The sequence below is a fragment of the Triturus cristatus genome, chromosome 11 (assembly GCF_964204655.1).
Source record: "Triturus cristatus chromosome 11, aTriCri1.1, whole genome shotgun sequence".
NCBI classification, from domain to species: Eukaryota; Metazoa; Chordata; class Amphibia; order Caudata; family Salamandridae; genus Triturus; species Triturus cristatus.
In genome coordinates, this window is record NC_140594.1 from 809,660,523 (window position 1) to 809,679,872 (window position 19,350).

Below are 19,350 nucleotides of genomic sequence, written 5' to 3' on the forward strand. Positions count from 1 at the left end.
ACATACATGACATTACATAATTCTAACCTAGAATCATCACAATTAAAGGAACAGCAAAGAATAACAAGTAATGAAGAATACTACACACAAGTGAACCCTATGAAAGAAGCTAGGCAGCTTGACCTCTCCCTCGGGGTTCACTAGATGTTCATTCTATACAGTCCCTGTGATGCTACAGATCAGAATAATATCAATGAATTAAAATGTATGTCCACTACTGTTGAAGCTATTGAACCTCAGACTAGTTTCCTTTCCTGCTGCACAAGGAGTAATATTAGCAGAATACAAATAAATAGTTTAATGCCCAATAAAATAATCAGAGCAGTGGTCACGCCAAGGTGTAGATGGTATTATTTGGGCAGAATGAGGATGCATAATTAATCAAAATCTGGAATTCTACTGTCCATCCCGTACCATTATTTCAAGAGAGGGTGGGGTAATGGTAAATGGTACGTACTATATGTGAAAGAATGTGAGTACAAGGTATGGATTACGTCACGCCCATGCAGGTGTACATCCTGTGGGATTAAGTTAGAGGACATGGACTCTGCTCCTACCTTAGATGAGAAAGTGAGACCTCTGTTACTGTGCATTTCATAATTTCTCCTTAAAACAGGGCATTGAAGGGGGATACAGAGCTATGACCACCGACACCACCCATTAGAAAAGTACCATCAGTCGGACGCCCTTTATGCGTTGACCAGTTATACACGCCCTCTAGATTCCAAGAATGGCAGAAGATCTTGGCGATCTTAAAGGACTTTTAATACACATTGTAAAACCCCAGCACTCAAGGGCGCCATCTATAATCAATAAACAAGTTTCAAAGCCGCAATTCATAAAAAATTGTCCTTTTTAATTTGTTGGAAATACATTACATTCAAAAACATGTGGCACAGATCGAAATATGCAACTCTATTGTTAACATTGTCCAATATCGCAAATCTACATAGATGCTCATTAAATCATCCTTTATGGTGAATCTTTAAAGGCCTCATTATGAGCACCCATGTTCTCCTTCCCTTCTGAGTTATTGTTACCAAGGCCATCAGTAAAAATGGGGGAGGGGAACAACGAGGTATTACGAAGTGCACACATAGGATACCCCCAGAAATAGGGGAATCTAGATTGATGCACCGATTTTCCCCTGGTACTTCCTAATGTCTTTCTAGAGCTTCATCAGGACATTTCTGCTGCTTTCAACAAAGGGTCTAGCTGAAAATTCCCAAGCACAGCGGAACTACTGCAGAACTGGTAATACCAATAGGTCCAGTACCTACTGTGTCTCGTCCAATTGGGAGTACCGGGTCCCTCAAACAGAAGCTTTAAGAGCAGGAGGATAAGAAAGGAGAAGTAGGTAGCTTGAGAAAGGAGGGACTGAAACCTCTGTCAAAGGTTCAGGCAGACAAGAGCATAGATTGGGCAGATCACTTCTTTAAAGTACCTGGCTTGTGCAAATGTGCCTCAGACCTTGACTGACAGTTCGCCTTAGCATTGTGGATATGGAGTCATGCTGACCACAGCCACCTTTCCCCATGGGATTCTAGGGTATGTTTAAAGTGTGTGCAGTAGCCTTTAAAACAAACAGAATTTGTGATGTCAGAGGTGGTAGGAAGTTAGAGCTGCAGAGAAATGTCCTTCGGCTGTGATGGAGAAACAGTGTAGATTTAACCAGATTCAAGGGCATGAGATAGAGTTGGGTGGTATTGCAAACCGCCCTGATTTCTGGGGGAAGTGCTAAATCCAGAGAAGAATCCAATTGTGGAATTCCATACACTGTACTATCTCTAGGGTGGTGAAGTGCTACTGCTGAATTCGTGGGTACATCTTTAAACAGTAGACTACATAGATTTTTACATTACAATTTAATGCCAAATCAATCCCTAAAATCTTTAAAAACACTTGATTGTAGCCATACTGCAGAAAAAAACATACACATATCACCCACATGTGCAGGAGGAGGCACGCGATCCTCAAACCTTTTATTTCATTTGATTGGATGACCTTGTGGTCAGGACAGCTCCCACCCTGGAATTCATCATTTATTTATAAAAGTGAAATAAGTCGTCATTTCTATCTTACTTTGTACCTGCCATTTAGTTCTTCTTTTAACTGACAAGGAGATCAGCTTTTATGCTTCAAAACTGGCTTAAAAAAAATGTAAAAGTTGCAAAACAAATAAATAAAGCCGCAGAGCTCTTCAATGTTGTAAATTTTCCACTTTCCCGTTATAGCAGTAACTGGGATTCAGAAGCTCTTCTGGTGTTTGGATCTCACAACAAAATGCGGTTCTTGGTCACAGTACCTTGGCTTAGACTCCTTCAAGATGCACGGTGCCGGCCCACCCCGGTCATAATGATCTAGCAAACTGTGGGCTACAAAACTGCTGTTTGCATGGAGGGTGTCACACTTCTGGCAGATCACAATCTCACATTTAGGACACATCTTTCTTGAACGGGGTTGTCTCAGAGAACACACCTCTTCTCTCGCGGACTTCACCTCTTTCAATACATCCTTAGTTGAGACTTTTTTCTTCTCTTCACAAACCTGGCTCCCTGCTTGAGGGCTACAAAAGAAGATAAAGAAGAAAAAGTAATTGTTAGTTGTGGGTTCCTTTTAAATTTTATGCTGACTTTGGGCTACAATTCTGCAGTTTGCCAGTGGTGGTTTACAGCTGATTTGATCTGGTCTCCTTACAGTTTTAAAACCTGTACGTGCTGGACTGCTGATACCAGTGACTTGATGCCCAGATATCCTTTTTTTTCTCAAATTTACGTCACTGTTTTTACTGTAACTAAAAATAAAGCACCAGTAGCCATCCACCTGTCACCCCCTCACACAGTGACTCATTAAGAGTCTGGTAAAGATGCCTACAAGGGAAATATTTGAAAAAATATTAAAGTAGAATCTCTAATTATTTTTAAACGTCTGGTCATGACATTAGGAAACCAACTCAAAGTCAAATAATCTTGATTCCTTAAGATAAGAAATAAATCAGTGCCGGCAGTTGTATCTATCATATCTTTATATTTTTCAATCATAAAAAAAGTTGTTTCAGTAGGGGTTCGCACATAAGCAGATACTTCAACAACATGGATAACAGAAAATAAATTCTAGACAGATTATCCTACTCATCAATGTACAATAGCACATTCCTAAGGCTATATAGTTTGTAGAATGTCCCAGGCATAGGAACAAAAATCTCCCAGATTTTAATCTTAACAGAGACTAAAAGGAAATGGGTTAGAGCATTGCTGTTTTGGTCCTGACCAAGATTAATTCATGAGACCATCATAGGGACAGGATGTTTCAATATGGAACCAAGACCCCTTAGGGCAAAGGTCAAAGTAATTTTAAGGAAAGTGATTCTTGCAGAAAATTGCTGAATATGTACGCCGAGTGAGAGAGGTACAAAGTTAAACCCAAATAGGTTATTTAGCGAATGGTGTCGCAACCACCTCAGTGATCCTTGTTAGCCCTCCACAGAATGTTGGAAGCCAAAAAAGTCTGGCGGCAAAAGAGGGCCGCTTGCAGCAACCCTCCCACAATATTCCGAATTCTTTGTTCATTTGGCAGGGAGTTTTCAACAAATGTGTTTTTGCTAATATGGCAGGAGCATTTTAAGTGAAACTGGCCGTGTGATGGATGAGCCAGCAGTTTTTCTTTTCCCTTTTCATGATCTACCCTCATTATAAAAAAAAAAAAACAACAACAAAATCTGATTTACAATCTAGAGGTTATCTCCTAGTGCATGGGAACATTGATCGTTTACCTACCCGGGTGCCCATGATGTGCATGGCAGTACTGGACAGGAAAAAAAGGCAGACGCAGTCAGAAGTTCCACCCTAATAAGGGCCGGCCTTCTGATACATATTAGCCAAGGAATGCCAGAACGGCCATGCTTTAAGAGCATTTCCAAAGGAGGAGCTGCTGATCCATCATTAGAAACAAAGGTGGTCCCACGGCTTCAAGTGAGGCAGGTGGACCAAGACTTTGGGAGATTCACTTTGGGCTACAATTCTGCAGTTTGCCAGTGGTGGTTTACAGCTGATTTGATCTGGTCTCCTTACAGTTTTAAAACCTGTACGTGCTGGACTGCTGATACCAGTGACTTGATGCCCAGATATCCTTTTTTTTCTCAAATTTACGTCACTGTTTTTACTGTAACTAAAAATAAAGCACCAGTAGCCATTCACCTGTCACCCCTCACACAGTGACTCATTAAGAGTCTGGTAAAGATGCCTACAAGGGAAATATTTGAAAAAATATTAAAGTAGAATCTCTAATTATTTTTAAACGTCTGGTCATGATATTAGGAAACCAACTCAAAGTCAAATAATCTTGATTCCTTAAGATAAGAAATAAATCAGTGCCGGCAGTTGTATCTATCATATCTTTATATTTTTCAATCATAAAAAAGTTGTTTCAGTAGGGGTTCGCACATAAGCAGATACTTCAACAACATGGATAACAGAAAATAAATTCTAGACAGATTATCCTACTCATCAATGTACAATAGCACATTCCTAAGGCTATATAGTTTGTAGAATGTCCCAGGCATAGGAACAAAAATCTCCCAGATTTTAATCTTAACAGAGACTAAAAGGAAATGGGTTAGAGCATTGCTGTTTTGGTCCTGACCAAGATTAATTCATGAGACCATCATAGGGACAGGATGTTTCAATATGGAACCAAGACCCCTTAGGGCAAAGGTCAAAGTAATTTTAAGGAAAGTGATTCTTGCAGAAAATTGCTGAATATGTACGCCGAGTGAGAGAGGTACAAAGTTAAACCCAAATAGATTATTTAGCGAATGGTGTCGCAACCACCTCAGTGATCCTTGTTAGCCCTCCACAGAATGTTGGAAGCCAAAAAAGTCTGGCGGCAAAAGAGGGCCGCTTGCAGCAACCCTCCCACAATATTCCGAATTCTTTGTTCATTTGGCAGGGAGTTTTCAACAAATGTGTTTTTGCTAATATGGCAGGAGCATTTTAAGTGAAACTGGCCGTGTGATGGATGAGCCAGCAGTTTTTCTTTTCCCTTTTCATGATCTACCCTCATTATAAAAAAAAAAAAACAACAACAAAATCTGACTTACAATCTAGAGGTTATCTCCTAGTGCATGGGAACATTGATCGTTTACCTACCCGGGTGCCCATGATGTGCATGGCATTACTGGACAGGAAAAAAAGGCAGACGCAGTCAGAAGTCCCACCCTAATAAGGGCCAAGGAATGCCAGAACGGCCATGCTTTAAGAGCATTTCCAAAGGAGGAGCTGCTGATCCATCATTAGAAACAAAGGTGGTCCCACGGCTTCAAGTGAGGCAGGTGGACCAAGACTGATTCACTGTTTTTAAGCAGATGCCCCATTATCACCCAACTCTAATTGATTCCTATAATGTAGTTCTTTTCCTATGATCTCATGCAATGGCAGGATGTTGGCTGGTTTAGTCAGATGAAACTGTACAAATTCAGTCTCTTCCATTAACTTTTCCATTTGGCTCAACAGAGATGACGGGCAATCTTTTACAACAAGTTGGATTTATAATTTTTGACAAAGTGGGGTGATTATTTTCAATGCAGATTAATATTGCAAAGACCAACTCCAAATTTTGGTCTAAAACATTAAGTTACACAGTGCTTATACTGGCGACCTGTACTTTACTAGAGTTGACGGAGTCAAAATCCCAGTTCGGCTGAAGATGTCCAGTCTTGTTACGCAGGTATAGTTGACATCCATATGTATGTGCACAGTAGGTGGGTCCTATAGATCTTTCTAAAAACAACCACCTTACACATGCAACATCATCACAACCAATGGCAGCCAGAAAAGAAAATTGGACACCTCCTAGTAATTACGGTCTGCCTCTACCAATGATATACAACACCCGCATCCTGCACATGATATATCCCGGGTCACAGTTGTTATAATTGGAAATGCATATGATTTAAAGAAACCATGACATGTAAATCATGTGTTAGTTTACAAACCACCAAGTAACTTGTATAATTTCTCCAAAAGCATAGGCTCAATGTAATAGATGAGCTCATAACGATATGAGGAAATACATATATTATAGAGATGCAGGTGTGCCTCTAGTTACGATTGACATGTCACTCTATGGGAAATCCCTTTTTTTTTACCCATAATAGCATTGCCCCCTTAACCAATCCGCACCAAACACTGTGGAAATAATATTCAGTTAGACATCTAGAACCATGTCAAATTATTGCAGATCAGTGACCTGGTACAAAGTATCAACTGGGTGGTGGGGTTTCAAAACAGCAAACTAACACAAAACAAGGATAGGAATTGCATATGAGATTGGTCTATGCGTCTAACTCCAAATCGGCTGTAAGGATGGTCACCAACTTTTAAGGCACAGTGACATTTACAGTCCTTTTTTTGGTAAATATTTTTATTAGCATTTTAATCAAACAAAACGGATAACAGTGGAGCATTGCGGGCAAGCAGAATGTTAAGCAATAGTAGTACACATTACAGTAAAGGGGGCAAGAAACATAGCATTTAACAAATCAATAATACAAAAATATGAAAGAAAGGGCGTGGGGGGGCCTCAGTATACAAAACCAATTTATGATTGTAATGCGTTAGAGCATCCTTCCAGCCCAGCAATCCGGGGCACACACTCTTACCTTCCCGCATCCAAACCCATCCGAAACCTCAAGTCTGTCACACTCGCACACTAGAAACCAGTCATGGAGGTTCCCCTCGGCGCAGGACCATTCCCTGTATTGCAGTAGCCAGGGAGGAAACCCCCAAGAGGGGCCTGTCCTCCAAAATTCACACACTTGGGTCCAACCTAGGGCAAGCCAACAATACAACATCCTAAGCTGGCGGAATCTGTACTTACCATACGCCCCTAGCCTTCTACCATTGGATCACCGCCCTCTCACATTCTGCCTATTTCACCGATTTCGACCCCCCCCCTATACACATCAGGGACGCGAGCTAACTTCAAGCTAATAGTCAGTTGCCTGCGGGTGAGTACCACTGTCAGGTCCGTAAATCTATCCTTCAACCGCCGAGCCGCACTATGCTCGTGGTGGTCCATCAGACACACGGGGCTCAAAGTCCCGAACGATAGCCCTGTGAACCACCTGGAGGGTCCAGTAGGGGAGCGCTGTTGAGCAGGACTACTCCATATGGGAAAAAACTATGATGATGAATTCACACCGCAATTCTATTACAGGCCAATGCTGCGCCGGGGAACATGGTAATTATTCGCTGTGTGGTGAGGTAAGCCTGGTGTAGGTAGTAGAACTGAATAAGCTTAAAGCAAGCATTCCTAGACAACCTGGGGATAAACTCCGCTGCCCTCTTCCAAGGTGACTCAGACTGATGCGTCCCAAAGTCCTCCTCCCACAGACAATGGAGATGCTTCAGATCCAACTGCAGCCCCTTCAGCAGAGTCCTGTATAGCAATGTGACCACCCTCGTCCGGTCCGTGAAGAGAAAGAGGTGACACAAGCAATTCATGCTCTGATGGTTCTGCAACTTCAGGTCTCCCATGTACAAGAACACTGTGAGCAAAAAGATCCCCATTGGGAGGTCATACTTCTCATGGAGCTCCAAGAAGGGATAAGCTTTTCCCCCACAAATAAATGACCCAGTATAGTGACCCCTGTCGCCATCCGTCTGTGGAGCCCAGACTATCCCCCGATCGCTCCCAACACTGGGCAGGAGCTTGCAAGTATGTGATCATTTAGTGTGCATCCTTTGCAGTGCCCTAGCCTAGACGAAGCATGCCATCCTAATCAATACATTCATATTTTGCACCAGGGAAGCGGGCACGTGCTTCATCAAAATGTTAGTCAGCAGGTTTTTGGAGGGTGAGCCATGCTCGCGAGGGCCCACTTCATCCCACAGAGCAGACCTCCGGCAAGCCACCTACTGCAGCTGTGCCACCAAATATAAACGTTCGAAATCGGGTGGAGCCACGCCACTCTTTGCCACTGGCAAGCGAAGCTTCTGAATGCTATGCAGCGTAGCAAAGTGCCCTAATACAGCATCAGTAGAATACCATCCAGTTCCCAAAAGGACTACTGAGGTATTTCCACTGGGAGGGCCGCAAACACAGAGGAGTTGAGGCACTACTACCATTTTAGAAACAGTCACCCGGCCACCCACTAACAATGGTTGTGTGGTCCAGAAGGCCACCAAACGTCTTAGGGCAAAAATCGCATATCAGATAGTGCTCTCATATAGCAGATCTACAGTACAGTAAATGTCTACCCCCAAATACTGAGTAGTGCTCAATTACCACTGCAGTATTTGGACGGTCGGGATAGACCTTGTTTTTTTTTTTTTTTTTTTTTTTTTAAATTATTTTTATTGCAGGAATTAGTAAATCTTTACATAATCGGCCAGCATTACATCTCAAGCCGGAGCATTGAAACCCAACCCTCCGATCCCCTCCGAAAGTTGTTCACACAGCCGTTCAGCCCACAACCCTGGGGTCGGGCGGCGAAAGTCCGTGGGGGCTCAGGAGGTTGTCGAGGTCGGCCCGGAGGATTCGTTGTCCTTCATCTGCTTTTCTAAACAACCCTATAACTCCAAAAACACCCCCCCACCCTTAAAACCCCCCAATCCCAGAAGTCGGGATAGACCTTGTTGTCACCTCGGAGGGGAAAGACACTAGACTTTTCCCAATTTGCCTTAAGATCACTGTGATTGCTGAACTCTGTCAAAGCAGCCACAACTTCCCCAAGATCCGAGTCTCCCCTCTCATGTACAGTAGCATTTCATCCACATAGAAGGAGAGTTAGACAATTGGAAGAAAGTTGCAAACCTCTGTAGTACATCCCCCGCTGGACCATCCAGGCAAATGGCTCCATTTCCAGGGCAAATAACAGCAGAGACAAAGAGCACCCCCTGTCGGGTGGCCCGCTTCACCACACACAACTTTAATATCACTGAGCCAGTATAAACCCTAGCCAACAGACTAGCGTATAGACAATTTGTCCATTTGATGCAGGGCACCCAAAACCCATGCCAAACAAAGTGGCATATAAAAACTCCCAGTGGAGTGAGCCAAATGCCTTCTTCATATCCACAGAGATAACCAACACATTCAACGTTAGCCACTCCTGCTGGTCCAAAGCCAAAAGCAAAAGACGAATGTTGGGCATGATGTTTTGCGTGGGAATAAAACTGGTTTGGTGGGGGTGGACCAAGGATTACATGTGGAGGAGTGGTCGGGTCGCCAGGACTTCGCTCAGAATCTTATAGTCAGTGCTGAGCATTGAGAGAGGAACAATCTAAATCATGGAGAAGTGTGTCCTTATCCTTCTTAGGTAGGGACACAATAGTTGCCTAATGTAGGAAGGTAGAAAGTACTCCTCGCCTCCAGGAACCATCAAAGAGACCCACGACCTAGGGACAAGGCCCATGGCATACAAAGCACAGAATTCTATGAGCAGAACATCTAACCCAGGGACTTTCCCCCTCACCATCTCCTTAATAGCACCCTGCACTTCCTGCTCAGTAATATCCACAACCAATTGATCCACTATTGCAGAATCTAAGTCTACTGGGGAGGAATCTGGGATGTAGCTTAACATTTCCATCTCACTACCCCCAATCCTCTCAGAATACAAAACCTGATAATGATGGAGAAATTATGCATTAATCTCCTCCTGAGGAAAGACATCATGTCCCAAAGCATCCTACACCTAGAGAACGGCATGCCCCCAACCCTCACTCTGTAAGAGCCACGCGAGCATTCTGCCCGATTGGTCCCTCTCGGCTTGAAGCCTGGCCACATAGGCTCTAAATTCAAATTACCGTAATTGTTCAACCAGTTCAAACATTTTTTTTCTCTCCTCCAGGGTGCTCTCCCTGATCTCCAGGGTCCCTCCCCAGCTTGAGGGGAATTCCATCAAGCACTGCTTCCTGCCTCTGAATATCAGAATGCAACTGGTTGTGCACTCCTACTTTGTTAGACATGCAATAACAATGAATTACCACTTTCATGGTCTCCCATTAAATCACCACTGATAAGGCAGAGCCTGCGTGATCAAGCCAATATCGCACAACATGTTCACCCAATGAAACCTGAAAGCCTGGTCCTCAAGCATCATGGGGTCCAAGTGCTAAGCCGGGAGGTTCGCCCTACATTTGGACCATTGGAAGGAGCACAACACAGGCAAATAATCAGAGTATAGTTTCACCAAGTGCTCTGGACCAAGCACCTTACTATACGTTGTCATGCAGCTATAAATTCTGTTGAGCTGGACCTCCAAGTCATGCAATTCAAAGCAATAGGAACATCCGGACCACCGGGTTCCAAACCCTCCAGCAATCAACCAGACCCACTGTGCAGCCCAAGATTGGGCAGCATCCGCTAACCTACACACTGGTGAGGTATGTAAGGGCTGGTGCGATCTCTCTAAGCCTAGGCTCACTATACAATTAATTAAAGACCCCCCCCCACACTAGCCTAAAAAATTGAACCATCAACGGGAGTAGAGGGACCAAGCTGGTCAGAAAGGCAGACCTGTCCACATTTGGTGCGTAAACATTCAGTAGGGTAACATCACTACTGTCCAAGCAATCAAGTACCAATACATAACCATCTGGGTCAATACATGACCTATGCAAATGAAAGGGCACCCTGGGCCTAATCCAAATGATGGCACCCCATGTAAAAAAACAGAGTAAGTAGTGGTGTATAGCTGTACCCTCCAGCACCCACAGAGGGCCCGCCCCTCAGGTTTTGTGAGATTAGTTTCCTGCAAGTAAACAATGTGTACCCCCCTACGCTTCAAATAAGTCAACACATTATAACGTTTAGAGGGGGTGGAGATGCCTTGCATGTTCCATGTGATCAATTTAATCTAGGCTGCCATTGAAACCAGTCCAAGTAAGGACCCACCAGTTTCCCCCCCCCTCAGCCCGGTCCAGTCGATCTAGTCCACCCCCATCACTCACAGCTTGGAGCATCTGCATTCATACACACTCACTGAAAGAAAAAAATTCAAAAAACAGAACTTTCCCAACACCCCCCAGGACTGCGACATAAAAACATCCTGTCCATACGAAAAACACAGGGCCCACCAACGACCCAACTAGAGTCCAAAGGGGAGCAACTAGTTTGATAATGGACAGAAAGGATCGGGGATCGGAGCCGCCGTCCAGATGAGGAGAAAGGGCAAACAGTAAAGCAGGCCAACACAGTGGGACACACTTTGCAAGTCCACGACCAGCTTCCCCCAGCCCACACAAATCAAAAAAATGAAACCGGACCACAGCACAATCAAGACTACAGTGATAGCCATCATCATCCAGTCACTCGTCACACAAGGTAATCAGCCATGCCTGTGGTAACCCCTAGAAGTATGTTCTCCAGACCCGACACAACGGAGTCCTCCGAGTCAGAAGTGGAGCTGCAATGTGCCAGAGATTTTCACTGCAGGGAGACCTCACCAGCTCTGAGGGAGGCAGAGGTCTCCACCGTCCTCGTGTGTGCCAGTGCCAACTAGGACTTAGTGGGCCTATATGCACCCTATGCCAAGATCTTCGCTGCTGTGGACTTGGTAGCATCTGCTGTTCCTGCAGTTCCGGTCGTACAGTGCCCTTGTCGTATAACTCCAGCTTGTCCCAGGCTGCAACCGGGTCCGTGAAGAAGTGCACCTGATCCTCTGTTTGGTCTCTCAACTGGGCGGGAACAGTAAGGAGCAGAGTAAACCTAGTTTGCGCAGCTTGTTCTTAAATGCAAGGAACAACGACCCCTGGATCAGAACCTGGAGGGTAAAGTCAGGATATAAAGACATATTGGCACTGTCCACTGCAAAGGACCCATGAGCATGGGCCTGCTGAAACAGATGATCCCTGCCATGAAAGTGCAGGAGGCGGGGAACCAGTAGCCGAGGTGGGGCCCCTGAGCAAGGCAGTTGCACCAGTACCCGATGAGCCAGCTCCAAAGCATAGAATATGGGTAAGCCCTGTGGGGCTACCACCTCCTGTAGCCAGTCTTCTAAGAAGCGGGCATGGAGTCCCCTTCAATTCGTTCCAGAAGTCCAACAATTCTGACATTATTCCGGCGGGCCCACCCTCCTGATCTTCAAGCTGAGCATCCAATTGCTGCATTTGGGCCTCCAATACTGTAAGCTGGTGATCAGCGGACTCAACAGCTGGCGCTAAGGACTGCACAGTGCCCTCCAGAGCATTGACTCTCTCAGACATTTTCCAGGAGTCCTCTAGGATAAGGCCAAGTTCCACTGCAATGGAGTCAAACTTACCCTCGAGTCTCTCCCCAACAGCATCAATTGCGGGCAGGAGTTTCTCATATTTACAGTCGATATATGACATGTCACTACCAGTGGCTCCCTGCTTGAGCTCCTGCTGGGAGGCGCTTGTAGATACATCTTCCTTTGTCTGTTGTGGGCGCCCCATGGCAGCCCAATTAATAGAGGAGGGATTGCCGTCTCAGGGCACAAGGAGAAAGACAAGTCAGGCAACATCACCCAACGGGAGCCCTTTTGCAGTGTAGGCCACCTTTGGCCTCCCAGCAGCAGCAGTCAGAAAGAGCCCCAGGCAACTGCAGAATTGGGCACCAGTCTGGACCCCAAGGCTTTAAGTGACAATAGCAGCTCTATCACCATCACTGCCAGGCCCAAAGCTTGCAGGCACCGCAGGGCGTAGAAGAGCAAAGCCAAAGATCATTTAGGTCTCCAACAGCATGAAGATGAGAGGGCGACCCTGGTCATTTCAGGGGTGAGGCCGTAGCCGCTAGTAGCAGCGAGCATGTCCATTTGGCCTACATACATCAGTGATCCCATTTTCCCGGGCCTCGCCAGGCGTTCAACAGCTGAAGACAAATATTGCAGTGGTCCCCCTTTATTATCACCAGTTTATAGGTAAGGGCTCTGGGGCTGTAAAAATAGCCCTGCCCGGCCTGCTGAACTCAAAGGGGTAGCAAGCATAATGAAAAGGCACCTTGGTCACATGATAACTGTGCTCCTGAGCGGCTTCCCAGCTCGGGGGTCGTGTCTGATAGTTTTGTAGCCCTTGCTATGACAGCAGGGCCCCCTTCTTGGTTGCTGCCGTCCAATAGACTGATCAAGGTCCAGGGTCGCCCAGCACGATATGCCGGTCCCCAAGGAATCCATAGTCCCTACTGGGTCTATAGGGCCAAACAACACTCCTGCTGGCCAAGGGAGGCACAGTCATGGCCAGACCGTGTCGGGCAGCAGCGGAGTCCCCGTTAGAAATGCAGGGTCACCATTTCGAGCCGTATCAAGAGGCGCCCGCGGCCTTCCACTGCTGGTTTCCGGCCCTCCCTAGGGGAGGGCACCCAAAGGCTCCACTGGGACCACGACCGCTTAGAGGTCCTTTCACCGAGTGGAGCAGGATACTTGCGGTGGATGCTAGTGTTCGGGGGCTCGCGGTCAGCAAAAAGCTCACGCCAGTCACGCCTTCAGGTCATGGTGCTAGCTCAGCCCCCCACATTTACATCCTTCCGTGCTTTTTCTTGTTTTGATGAAAATTAATCCAGCCAATTTGGAGATGGAAGGCAAAATGTGAGTGTCAAGTGTGGCAATGTTCTGACCACTACCGAATAGTGAGGCAGTGCTTTCATTTAATTAATTTAAAAAAAAATAAAGCCATGTGCAGTGATTCATTTGTAAAATAAGTGGCGGGGGCAAAGATTTTGCCAAGAAACCTTCGATCTACATTATTGATGTTTGGGGTGCCGACTACAAAGACTGCATAGTCTTATTTCAACTTTATTTCTCTTTAATACAACACCAGACACACACTGACTCTTTGAGCCCCATTATGATGTTGGGTGGAAGGCCAGACGACAGGTCATCAATGGCGTTCTGCCTGACATTTGAGGGTATGACCCCCGTATTATGATATTGGTTGTACAACTGATGCCTGCGGGGGGAATTGGCTCTGAGGGTGGATTGTAATCCTCAAAATGGAGGCGGTGCCTGCTCAAGCACTTCCATGGGGATTACGATGCACGTTTCTGACAGCCTTTCTATGGTGGTCCGACTGCCATAGAAAGGCTGTCAGAAAATGGACTTTGGGGCCCCCTAGCAGGGCCCCGGTCTCCCCACAGCCTTCTCTATGAGGCCTGGGGAGCACCTGTGGTGCCCCCCCAAACATCCATGTATCGTGTGGCAGGCACCACAAGGTTGCATGAATGTTTGAAAAGTGTATATTTCCTATTACGGCTTGTGCTGCAGCACAAGCTTGATAAGAAATATTCACTTTCCGACTGCTGTGAAGGCGGTCGCATCCTAATTTGGGAAGCGGGACTGCCAACACCTCGTCGGGCAGGTGGTCCCGTTTCCGACATGATGCCGGTTGGACACTTGTCTGGCAGGCATCGTAATGGGGTCCTTTATTTCTCTCTTGCAGGTTCTTTTTCATCCCTGCATTGTCCCTTTGTTGCTATGTTTCCGTCTTTCTCTTCCTCGTTATTTACCCCTTTTGGGTTTTTCGCTCTCTTACTGTGGATCAAAGTTAATTAAGGAAACATAGATGCTGGTCTCCAAAAATGAGTGCCCTGGACCCCACCTGCAATCACCGGCTCAATATAAGCACTGGCCATGCTATAGTTTGTCAGGTGCATGCCTCATCTGTGGCCAGCAAAATGCTGTCAGTCACAGAGGAGAGTGTCAGATGGACCTACTCCTGTGCCCCATTCCTTGGCACCCACTCCTGTGCCATGTTCCCAAGCACACTCTCTTATTCTCTGTTCCCATTACAGAACAGGATACAGGAGTCGGTGCCAGCTGACCCTCTCCTCCATGCCCTGAAACATGCACGTTCTGCACCATTCATATTTGGAAACAGAGTACAAGATTGGGTGCATGCCATAGAGAAGCCGGTCAGCTGGCACCCTTACCTATTACGCAATTGCTGACAGAGCCCAGGAACGAGTAAGAAATCCACCCCTCCAGCCTGTGCAGGGCAAGTCAGAGGAGATGAGCTGTCACCCAGCATTGTGCCATGTATGCAAACAGAGTGCATTAGTGGGTGGTACATCACCAGCTCCTCCTTTTGCTTGTTCTGTTTTTTTAAACTCGTCTTGTCCTTGGGATAGATAAAGGGGTGTGGGCATTGAGGCTTACACTACATCTGGGCAAGGAGGTGGGTATTTAACTTAAGAAACTCTCTGCCACTGGGCAAGGCAAATCAAGGGGGAGAAATCTTTGGCACCACTCAGCTGCGTGATCACGTCCGCAATATGGGAACCTGGTTGTCTTTCTCTTTCGATTGCTTTATTAGCCTGTCACATGTCGACACAAACGCACACTGACTCACTGTCGTTTTTTGGCACCACTACAATGGGTAAAACCCAAGGTATTGGACCAGTAGGGCACTTGATGATGTTCTGCTTTAACAGAGTTTCGAGTTATTTTTTAACCACTTCCTGTAAGTAAAAAGCAATTTGATGGTGTTGCTGTGCATTAGGGCAAATATCTTCATTAAAGTGTGAAGCTGCACCTTAATTGTCTTAAGTTTCACAAGTCCATGAAACAATGACGGTAATTGAATCACTACTTCAGAATGGACATTCAAGTTGTAGTTAATAGAGTTCAGACCCATGTCACCAGCAGTATCAAAACCTAGTAAGCATGCACTCAATGTAGTACCTTTTTCTTGTGCCACATGGTCGCCTCAAACTATCCTTTACTCTGCAAATGCGTAAAAGCTGTCCAGGTGTACACCTTTGTTCTTTACGGCATGAGACGTGGTATCGGAGACCGTTTTTTGCACTTTCCTGCCGGCATGATGTTTATCTATGTATCACGGTCTATAATGAAGGTTGTAGGGCAAGCTTTTACCTTGAGTTTGACATTAGGACAATGTCCAAATGAACCTTATTGCTTCGAATGGCGATACTTTTCAGATGTGTTTTTCCCTGCAAGCGCCAATCCTGCATGTGCGCATTGGTTTGTGCCTGACATAACCATCGCATATCCTTCTTCCTCACTGTCACTCAAAGAGGATGTCAACAAACTGATGGAAGATGAATTTGATAACAATCAACTTTGTTTCCACTTTCCTTAGTCGATGTGCAGTTTGGCCTTGTGGGAGTGGCTAGAGTGCTTCTGGAACTTTCTGGTGTTCATCTTCTCGTCTCTCGGTGCAGCACTTAGTTTCTCTTTCACTTTGCAAACTGTTATGAAATGGTTTTCTTTCCTGCAACCTTTGTATATTTGTCAAATTGCAGGACATTTACCTTCATGTGGAAAGGTGAATCCACAGTGAAAAAACAATTTATTTTTCTCCGGAGATATCACTCTGTGGGCCTCTGCCTTGTGTTTCTGCTTACTTTTCATGCTCAATGCGGATTCATTTTTGGTTATTTTAGCTTCCATATCAGCATGTTCCTCAGCGCTTGTATCCAAGAGCACTCATGAGCTGGTTCTGGCAGCATGCATTGTTATAATGAATCTAAAAGGCAACCATTAATAACTCTAAGACGCATGGGTTACCGTCATCATTGAATTAATTGAACTTGCAGTGCTTTATGAGTGTTTCAAGTCTCTCAACAAACTCATCCCATCCTTATCGACAGTTGCAGCATTCTCCCCAGCCTGGAAGCATGTAACAGACCACGCCACACACAGAAATGTGGTTTGCATGTCCTTATTCTTCAGCATGGAACCGTTAACTGAATGCACAGCATCAGAAACTTTATTAACCACACCCAGTCACATACATCAGAAAACATACTAATGGTAAGGAGTTTTCTGAGGACCACTAGAAGCCTCAAACACAAAAATAGGACACAACAGTGCCCCCTTCCCTCTCTGGACGTATAGGTGAGTTGGGTTTGAGGCACTTTAGCCACAACGTTACCACATCGACAAGGGGGTGGAGTTTGCGGGCATAGTCTTTTTGACCTACCTGTGGCCAGGAGGCCTCCCTTCACTGTTCTCTAGGGGAATATCTGGATGTGTGGGCACAGCGTGGGTCCTGGCACCTCGGAATACCCTTCTAACTGCCTTGCTCTTGACCCTTGGTTGACCCATCACTATTGGCACTTCACTTACTATGCCTTAAAAAAGGCCCCAGCCCCACAATAATGTGCATCCCTGTGCACCTCTAGGAAGTGTTTAGCATATTTCGGGCTCATCTTCTCAGCGGGGGATTGCTCAGGTGACTGTCTTGGTCTCTTGCATTCTTGGCAGCTTGGGGCCTTTCGGTGAGGTCATGAGGAAGTGGATCTCTTGCTGTGCTTCTACACCCCAGTGATTTGACCAGTTGATCACACTTATACAATCTGTGTCCTGCATTGTGAGGTGCACTGTCCTGCACATGGCCAACTATGCCCTCCTGGCCTGCCACAACATCAGATAGCCAGCCCATAGGGGTTGTCATCATCTGGGGCAGATCTGATTGAACTTACAGTCTGATAGTGGTGGTGGCGGCCCTGATCCTGACACTCCCTGGCCCCTTCTTCTCTGTGTGATAATGGGGCACGCTCAACACACTAAGGATGATGCGACCGCCCCCCAGGAGGGAGACATAACAAACATGGATGACAAGTTTGACAAACTTTTAGCTGCCATTGATGCTTCCGGGGGAATGCTTGGAGGGCAGGATTGACTCCCTGTCTGTGGAGCTTGGCCTTATTAGATAAGATCCAACGAAGGTCTCAAAAAGGGTCGCTACCCTGGGAAGCCCAGTGCTCACCCTGACAGCAGTTGTTCAGTCAGTGGACCATCGCATCATGGCTTTTGAGATACAGATTTTGCCGCCTAACTGTGCTTGGATGATCAGGAGGGGTGGGCCGGACGCGATAACATTCGCATTGTAAGGCTGCTGAGGGAGACTCTCTGATGGCTTACCTTGAGACTTGGTTTCAGGAGGTGGTACTCTGGAGGGCCTCCCCCAGATTCTATGTGTTGGAGTGTGCACCCACGTTGCCTGCACAGATTCCTCACCCTGGGGCCCCATCTTGTTCCATGGTGGCCCACCTCCTACATTTCCAGGTCCGGGATCATCTCCTGCAACAGCACCCTGCATGGCATATTTGCGGTAGACAATGTCAAGGTAACTCTGTACCCTAACTTTACCCTCCAGGTCCAATGCAGAGGGCATCATTCCTGACAGTGAAGAAGAAACTAGATGACTTGGGTCTGCTTTACTCTTTGCTTTTTCCTCCCCGACTGCGTGTCCAGACTGCGGAAAAGGTGTTCTTCTTCACGGATCCATCTGCAGCATGGGACTGGATTGAACTCATTGACAAGAGCACTGTGTGACCTGAGAGGCCTGAGCTGAAATGTCCTTGGTGTCCCAGGTGCCAACGATCTCAACGCAGGGGGAAGACTCATCCTACTAAAATGCAAGTGATGCTGGAGCAGTTGAGGGCGGTTGAAACTGCTGCCTCTCTGGGGGCTGGCGAGGACTCTTCTTAGCACCTGTCCCTGGAACGTCACACCTCCACTTCGGACTCAGACTGTTACCTCTGGTCTCAAAAACATTCTGCCAGAGGTCACTCTAGGGTCTGTGGGCGTCTTGGTCTGAGGCGCCTTCCCGGGCATTTCGTGCGGGTTTTGTATTGTATTGTTCCTCCATTATTTAATGAGGGTGGGTTGGTTATATGGCTGATTGCTCATATGCGATTTCTTTAGTCTTGTTAGGGTGGGCTAAGAGTGTTTGGACAGGGACTTGCGGACTACGTCCTATTGAACGGTTATATTTCTCGAATGTTGGTAGTCCACCTCTAGCTGGCGGCTCTTTCACCACATATCTTCAGTTATGGATCCAGTTGGCCTTTTGGTCCTGAGTTGGCTCCTAGTTGGGCACTGCGTGGTGTGCTGTTTTGACAGGATGGTTGTATGTCTCAGTCCTTGAGAGTTGGGGAATCTATTGGTTTATTGCATTCTGTTTCGCTGTGCCTTTTTTTGTTTGCTGGTGGCTGAGCATATGTGGTTGTGGCGCTGTGTGTTTGGTACGGTGGGGCTCTCCTGGTTTCAAGGGGAACGGACCTTGGGGAGGTCTCCAGGCGCCCCTTACTCTCCTTGGCCACACAAGTTAAATTGTTTACGTGGAATGTACTGGGCCTCTCTTCCCCTCTAAACATTATAATGTATTGTCTTATTTGAAACGTAGAGGAGTGCATATTGTGTTCCTCCAGGAAACCCATTTCACAAAGGTTGAGGGCTGCACCCTTCAAGGGCGCTGGCAGGGCCAGCTCTATGCTACTTCTTACTTCGGCTTTTCGTGGGGCACTCTTATTTGGATCATGCCTGGGGTGCGCTTCCAATTGCACAGGACGATTACAGACCCTGAGGGACATTATGTCCTGGTATTGGGGTGCCTGGATGGCAGAGATATAGCACTCTTTACCATA

At 46.2% G+C, this 19,350-nt stretch overlaps 1 protein-coding gene across 1 annotated transcript in view; it reads right to left on the reverse strand.

Annotated features, from left to right (window-relative positions):
• Window positions 1–835: 835 nt before the first annotated feature.
• The window catches only part of PGBDF (plakoglobin binding and degradation factor), a 216,573-nt gene continuing 198,058 nt past the window's right edge, over window positions 836–19,350 (reverse strand). Inside the window, exon 3 of the mRNA XM_085634529.1 lies at window positions 836–2,566. Within this exon, the coding sequence (XP_085490655.1) occupies window positions 2,248–2,566 (319 nt within the window). The 3' untranslated portion in view covers window positions 836–2,247. The remainder of the gene's footprint in view (window positions 2,567–19,350) is intronic.